This window comes from Lolium perenne, chromosome 3, assembly GCF_019359855.2.
Source record: "Lolium perenne isolate Kyuss_39 chromosome 3, Kyuss_2.0, whole genome shotgun sequence".
NCBI lineage: Eukaryota > Viridiplantae > Streptophyta > Magnoliopsida > Poales > Poaceae > Lolium > Lolium perenne.
In genome coordinates this window covers 219,763,489-219,771,338 of record NC_067246.2, presented here as the reverse complement: position 1 = coordinate 219,771,338, position 7,850 = coordinate 219,763,489, and the positions used below count along the sequence as shown (strand labels likewise).

Genomic DNA, 7,850 nt, shown 5'->3' with positions numbered 1-7,850 from the left:
CCGATCATATTTTATCGGGTACCTAACGCGTCCGTTAGGATTTTTCTTCGTATCTGTTGATACGGATAAAAGTAGCAGTAGCGCAGCCTTCGGCGATGCCACGCCCAGCGTAACGGATCTGGGGTCTTACCTTCGCAAATTTGCGGCATTCAGAAATTGATCGCAACTTTGGCGTTCTGAGAATATATTGTCGAGTGCCTTGTTCGGCTGATGCAATGACCCATTTTGCGGGTTCTTCTATATTTTTCTCTCGGGCTTGATGAGACAGCCGAATATATTGGTTCTTCTATATTGTCGTCAGGCACATCGCCGATGCTCTTGCTCAGAACAAATGACGAGTCAATGGACCCGAAGATTTGTCCATCCTCTTTTTTTTTCTACTCCTCTTTTTTTTTTTTTTTTTTTTTTTTTTTGGTTTCTCCTTGATGATAATTTCGTCGAGTTCCTCCCTCAGGAAAATTTCTTCGGGTCCTCCTTGAGGACAATTCTTCGGGTCCTCTTTGAGGACAATTCTTCGGGTTCCTCCTTCAGGAAAATTTCTTCGGGTCCTATTTGAGGACAATTCTTCGGGTTCCTCCTTCAGAAAATTTCTTCGGGTCCTATTTGAGGACAATTCTTCGGCACCTCCTTGAGGATAATTCTTCGGCACCTCCCTGAGTATAATTCTTCGGCACCTCCTTGAGGATAATTCTTCGGCAACTCCTTGAAGATAATTCTTCGGGACCTCCTTAAGGATAATTCTTCGGCACCTCCTTGAGGATAATTCTTCGGCACCTCCTTGAGTATAATTCTTCGGCACCTCCTTGAGTATAATTCTTCGGCAACTCCTTGAAGATAATTCTTCGGCAACTCCTTGAAGATAATTCTTCGGGTCCTCCTTGAATAAAATTTCATTGGGTTCTCTTTTGAAGAAAATTTCGTCGGGTTCTCTCACAATTTTATCGGGTTCCTCCCTGAAGAAGATTTCGTCGGGTGCTATTTTGATTTCGTCGGGTTCCTCCCTGAAGAAGATTTTGTCGGGTGCTCTTTTGATTTCGTCGGGTTCCTCCCTGAAGAAGATTTTGTCGGGTTCTCTCTTGAAGAAAATTTCGTCGGGTGCTCTTTTATATACTTTGAAATTTGCTATCTCCTGCACAAATAAACAAACTTTTTCTATCTTTTCCTTGACTCTCTTTTTCGCATGCGGTGTTAGATGCTCGGATTTGATGATATGTAAAGTGAATATATGCCGTGCAGCCCCCGAGCATCGGGTGCGGCAAAAGTAAATGATAATCAACTTTGTGCAAAAATAAAAGAACACTTAGCTTTTTGGACACGACGAAGTCGATGCATGATGAAGTCTTCGAGTGTAGATAAGAAATCTAGCCAAAGTAGAAACCATAAAATAATGAAAGTAGATGTCGCCAAATTATTGATGGAGAAATAGCCGAGCCCCCGAGCGTTGCTGAGGTGATGTCATGATTGTTGCTGAGACGCTGTGTCACAATTATTACTCGGGGCGAAGTCGTTGTCGAGCCCCCGAGTATTATCCGTGTCGCCGAAAGAAAGCCATTAAGGATGAAATACCGAAGATGAATCCGAGATGAAGTACTTGAGATGAATTCATATTAAAGATTACACCACCAAATATATAGTATGTATTGAAGATAAATCCGTCGATATCATAGAGGATGAATCCATTGACCCGAAGAATCCAGTAATAACCATAGAAGATGAATCCATTGACCCGGAAACGCATCGGGTATTATTTATAAGAGTGAACCAATAATAACCCGAAGAAGATAAATCCAGTAAGCCGGAGAAAATAAATCCACTGTGCCGAAGAAGATAAATCCACTAAGTCGAAGAAAATAATTCCACTGAGCCGAAGAAGATACATCCAGAGCCGAAGAAAAGAAATTCCCCAAGTAACCGAGTATATTTGTGGTAACGAAGTAATGGCGTAGCCCCCAGTGTTTGGGTGAATTTGTTGTAATAATGTAATGGCGCAGCCCCCGGGCTGGTGTGACGAAAGTAATAATTAACTCTCGAAAGAGGAACACTTAGCTTTTCTATCGGGTGCGGCGGAGTCGACGTGGAAGTAGGTCGTGCCTTAGACGTAGTCTGTAGTCGTGCGGCGTCTGGCCGGAAGTAGTAGATGTGGCAGACATAGTTGATGAAAAAGACGCAACCGAAGTGGCGGATCCGCGGCAGGTGAGCACCTGACTGTGTTGAATCCGTGATTGGCGACTGTGCGCGGTCCGATCTGCAATTACGACGCAAAAAAAACTGCGCGCAAATAATAGTACTAGCCGAAAGAAAATTGGCAAAATAAATTTTGCATTATTGAAAATATAGCACCTGATTTTTGTATCTGATGGCGAAATCGGATTTTGTTCGGTTGGCAGCCGAATCGCTATTCTTGGTACCCATGTCTTTGTGCCTTTTTTTTTCTTGGGTCTTGATCCACGCGAGGTACTTTTTTCTTAGACCATGGGAATAGCAAAAACAGATCGGCCTTCTGCTCCTCCGTGTGTTTCTTTTCTTGTTCCTCCAGAACCTTAGTATTCATCCATTGAAAACGTCCCAACAAGCTGCGTACCAATCAGACCTGCATCTTCTTCACGATGGACATCTTGTCCCAGCAGCGCGCCACTGCCAGCTTCTGCGTCGGCTGCGCACCACGCCTTCGAGCACGGCGATTTCCTTTTCGCGGCCGATGTATTTTTTTTTTTTTTTGCCGTGGAAACTTTCACCTTCCAGCCTTCTTTTTGTAGCGAAAGGACATAGCACCAGAGATGATTTCATCTTCATCAAACGCGTGAGTGTATAGCAGCTTCTCGACTATGCTTTGTCGGAAACAATTTTTCCATCCAAGCACGCAGTGCAGCCGCCATTGTCGACTTCTGTCTAGATCCAAAGCGAAAAAAATCCCGCCGGCTGGCTGACGAACTTGATAATTTTCTTCCCACATGCGATCTGAACTTTATTGATGATGAACTCGATAGATCCCGCCCGGATGACAAAATCCAGCGTCGCGATTCCCACAGACGGCGCCAATTGACGAGGGATCACCTCGGCAATGCCTACGTATTGTAGACTAGGGTTTCGGGAAAGAGCGACGATGGAGATTCCGGGGACGAGATTAGGCACACGACGTACCCAGCTTCGGGTCCCCTCGGTGGAGGATCCCTACGTGCTGCTAGCAATCCAGTATATGATCATAGATGTGTTTACAGGGTGCCGCCGTAGGCGGAGCTATGTTGTCTATATTCTGTCTATATGTTGACCTCTCTCTTTCGGGTGCCCTGGCTAGCTTTATATATGCAACCAGCCTAGGGTTTTACAAGAGTCCTAGTCGACTACTTCTTCAGGTTGCCTTGTTGGGCCTTCTCCATATTGGGTCTTCTCCATATTGGGCCGAGCCCGGTATACTAATAATGGGTACCCGAAGGGTATGCCCATGTCACTCATCATCACAAATACTAACAGAGTCACCTTGGCCAACACGCCATATGTGGCCCTTCGTAAGAGTTTGTATCCTTGCCCATATACTTTGTCATGTAAAGCAACTCCCCTGTTTCACCTCTGCATGCAGCAGTCCTGTTGAGGTGTATTTTGCACGTAGAACTTTTGGACATAGTGATTCAAGCTCCTTAATTAGTTTGCAAGCTTGCTTAACTATAAAGCTAGGTTACAACGATAGATATCACGAAAACCCATACCTCCTTGCTTCTTTGAAACACACATTTTCACCACGCTGACCAATGTATTTTCTTCTGATTAGCACCATCTTCCCAGCAATAATTGAACATCGTTGCTATGATTTCTTTACAAATTTTTTGGTAGAATCTTAAGGACCGATATCGCGTATGATGGTATAGCTTGTGCCATCACCTTGAGAAACACCTCTTTTCCTCCTAATGATAAAAACTTCTCCTTCCATCCATTGGTTCTCTTGCACACCAGCCAGAAACTAAAAGCAATCACTTCGATCCATGCCCACCATTGATGGTAGGCCTTAATATTTATATATGTCAATGCTCGAGTCATTATATCCAGAACCAGAATACTGCATATTTCCTCCCTCTCATTTTTTGTAGGGCACTTTCCTCACTCTCATGCAACATTAAAAAAAATCCGGCTGTTATGAGTGGGAAAAAACGGGCCGCTGCTATTGATCGTCCGGGCGGTACCCAACAAACCCGAATTTCCACGGTCTTGGGCCATGGCCAAACCGGCCGCCAGACGTTTCCACGACCTTGGGCCAAGGTCATAGTGGGCCAAGCCCAACCCATCTGTCTTTCCCTTCCCTTCGCCCTTCGCCCAGGAAGCAACAAGCAGGCACGAGATTTGTCTCAGAAAAAATAAAGGCAAGCAAGAGATGGGGAGTGGCGGAGGCGTAGGAGAAGAAGCTGATGGAGGCGACGAGGCGAGTGGAAAGGCGGAGGCGCTCGCATCAAGTAGGCTCCTCGATCCGGAATTTAAGCCCTCCAAGCTATCCCAAGATCGGCTCGACAAGTTCAAGGTTTTCTTCTTTATTTTGATTTCTGAATGTTTCGGACGAATCGTCTGCTGTTATTCATCCACACACACCTGGGAGGTGGGGTGGGGGTGGGCGTGGGCGTGGGATGATCCTTGTGTTTCTAATCGTTCTAGTTCGTCCAGTTACATAGGAAGGTTGATTCAAGTTAGTCTATTATTGTGGAAACCTACACCAGGGCAGTAGAGCAGCATAAATTTGGTCCCTCCCTCGATAACTGGCGATGGCCATACTGTAGGCTTTAAACTGTTGTCAATGTTGTACAGAATCAAGGGGCACCTTTGTCCAGCAGTGAACTGTAGGATTTCTGTGCCATCCTCCAGAGTAGTCACTGACCAAGTTATTCGGTGTTGTTGTCCCTGTACAATAAATGTACAAGTATTAGGAATAATTTGGCTTTGTTTCCAGAATAAGAATGGTCTGATGAAGTCTAGACTTTGTCATGTAGGCACGAGCTCAGCTTCTGAATTCCGATTGTTGGACATTTCATTTTATATGACCATACATGACCAGGCTTCAGTATACTTCGATAACGGAACAGAAGAGCATCCAAAATCCCAGATGTTTTTCGGAAGTTTATATCTGCGCTAATGACCATTTTCCATTTACCTTGTAGAAACATAAATTGCGCAGATAGATTGCAGTTTTTGTGCCAAGAAATGCTGCAGTTAAGTGGGGGAGAAATACTTTTAAAAATCAGGTAAAAACATATAGATCATTAATTTTGGAATATGTAGTTGATTTGTGGGGGATAAAGTGAGGCGGTATTATGTTCCAGTTAGCAAACCGCCAAACCCGTGTACTGTCCTAGTACATTAATGAATGTAATAAATAAAAGTAGGGCCACACTAAGAGAAGAAAAAATGTTATTACTTCTGTGAAATGTTGATTGGAAACCTATTTGCTACTAGATTTTGGGTTGGAGTATAGAAAAATGATATCCTTGTCCGATCTTGTTAGTGCTACACTGCTATACCCTTATCTGCATCCTGTCAGTGAACTGGATGTGCTATTTTGGTTTGAGCTTATTTTCTGTCTTGTGTCATACGACCATCATTAGTAGATCCTGGTATCCATACTTTCGTAAGATAAATTCAAGTTGTAATGTAGAACTTCCCATTCTCAAGAATCTCAACCGTGGACTACTTCTCTCAGAAAAAAAAACACCATGAATTAATCAAGAAAGTTTCAGAAATTTGTTTTGAGTTTTTATCTAGGACATCTGGACATGATAAGTTGGCATCTCTACTTTATTTGGAAGTTATGAACTCTAGTGTGTTTTTTCTTCCAAGAACCGCCAAGTTCTTAAAGATGTAAATGTTGCAGGAATTACACAAGAAATGCCTACAAATAAACGAAAAACCAAAATACAAAGGAAAATCTAAAGGTACTGTCTCTCTCTCTCTCTCTCTCTCTCTCTCTCTCTCTCTCTCTCTCATGTGTGTGAGATTACCGCCAGCGATGAGGCTTCTAAGCAATTTATTCATGAAATTGGAAATTTGTAGGAAGCACTAATAGGAATGCTAAAGTATCCAATTCTAAATTCAGTAATAAGGATAAATCCGTTGATAACACTGCAACAGATGTACATCATACAGCATCAACTACAGGTACCCAAGAGGTATGTCTGCTCATACTTCAGAACTTTCGGCTACAGTCTCTTTTCACCTAAATTCATGAATAATATTGCTTTTTCTTGAATCTTCAATCATAGGACAGAAAATTAGAAACAAAATTGGGCTATCTGTAGAAATGCATATTGATTACTACATAATCTTTGGTTTATTAACCCAAGTAATGTCTTCCAATTGATCTTTGGGTATTAAAATTTGCTCAAGTTATGAAACAAATTGCTTCATGGCCAAGAAGTGAACTAGATTATAGATGATCTTTTAATCTTAGTGCTCTACTATAGTACGGTTTCAGGTAAAAGTATCTATTGGCATCAAAGGATACTAAGTGTGTACTTCTTGCATAGGTTTACCAAATAGATGAATAATGCACTATCATAGAGTATCTTTTGTTATCTACTGTTGCCCATGTTTTGTTTTGTCATATGTTCGTCTTGATAGAATCAAAAGTTGATCAGTTACGTTTTTACATTGGTAGCCAGTTGAGTTGACTTTGTTGCTGTTAGATACATTTACATCTTTAAGACATTTATTAGACTTCATATTTTCAAGATCATTGATCTTATTTTGATGTTAGTAGACCATTAGTTACCTAATTGAGTTCACAAATATGATTTCATATATATACCATGGTGAATCTTATCCCCGTATATTTGCAGAATCATGCAACGTCCCTGCCCTTAAGGAACAAAAGGAAGTTACGCTGGGGGTACTATTTCATTGTTGTATTCTATCATTTAACTTCTGTTTTCAACTCTATCTTTGTCTTATGATACTTTCAATGTAATTATTTAGCATTCTGGCAGTTCAGGTCCTTCTTTTCATCATAAAAATTTATTAGCGCACCTTCTGTTATGCAAAACTCGTTGTACAGCTTAACTTGTAAAATTTTGTATGTGGAGTAGTGGATAATACAGGGTGGGGATGATCCACACTGCAATTTAGTAATGGGATAATCCTAGCTTATCATGAGATTTTTATGACCAAGTTTATCCGATGGAAATGAAATAAACTGTCAGAATACAATATCTTTCGGAAGCAGAATCACCATAGTTCTGATGGAATGTTGGTAGGCCAGAATGGTGTGACATTTTTGTAAGACCACGGTGCACAAATTCTAATGTAGTTTGCCTCCTGTTTTCTGTGAAAAGAATGAGCGACTCTCGTTTTGATGACATGTATATCATATTTTCAGGCTTGATGTTAAAGAGCGGTGGGAGAGAAAAGCGAATATGTGAATTCCTGAAGATCAATTGTGTTCTCAGAGCAAACCATCCCTCCATGTAAATTAAGAAAAGTCGACCCCAGAAAGTTGTTATTACCTTCTTCCTAGCTGGATGGATCCATCTTTCTTTTAGCAGGCATAGCAAGAATTGGGCAGCAAGCTTCCTGATTTGCAGGTTTCCCTGTGTGGTTAGACATTCCTGTGTTCCTTTTTGTTTTTAAGTACCTGCCCAGATCTTCTGTTGGGTACTTCAGGCCCACACAAGTTGTGGAATAGCCTCCCGCTATCTTAACGAGACAGGAAAGGTATCTATCTCAGATGTTGTCTCTGGAGTATGATATACCGATGCTTGCTTGTAAATTAGTATTTAGGAAATTTGAACTAAAGCCCCAACACTTATGGATTGGAGGGAGTACTCTATTTTGTTTTTGATTGGTGGCAGTTTATCTATTTTCTAAACCCTTGTTATTCA

The 7,850-nt window shown here is 41.7% G+C and overlaps 1 protein-coding gene across 1 annotated transcript; it reads left to right on the top strand.

Annotated features, from left to right (window-relative positions):
- Nucleotides 1–4,309: 4,309 nt before the first annotated feature.
- On the top strand, nucleotides 4,310–7,850 carry LOC127343408 (uncharacterized). Its single transcript, XM_051369538.1, has 5 exons — nucleotides 4,310–4,507; nucleotides 5,849–5,909; nucleotides 6,028–6,143; nucleotides 6,813–6,862; nucleotides 7,349–7,850. Exons 1-5 carry the CDS (start codon nucleotides 4,364–4,366, stop codon nucleotides 7,389–7,391), a joined length of 414 nt encoding a protein of 137 aa, XP_051225498.1. The 5' UTR covers nucleotides 4,310–4,363; the 3' UTR covers nucleotides 7,392–7,850.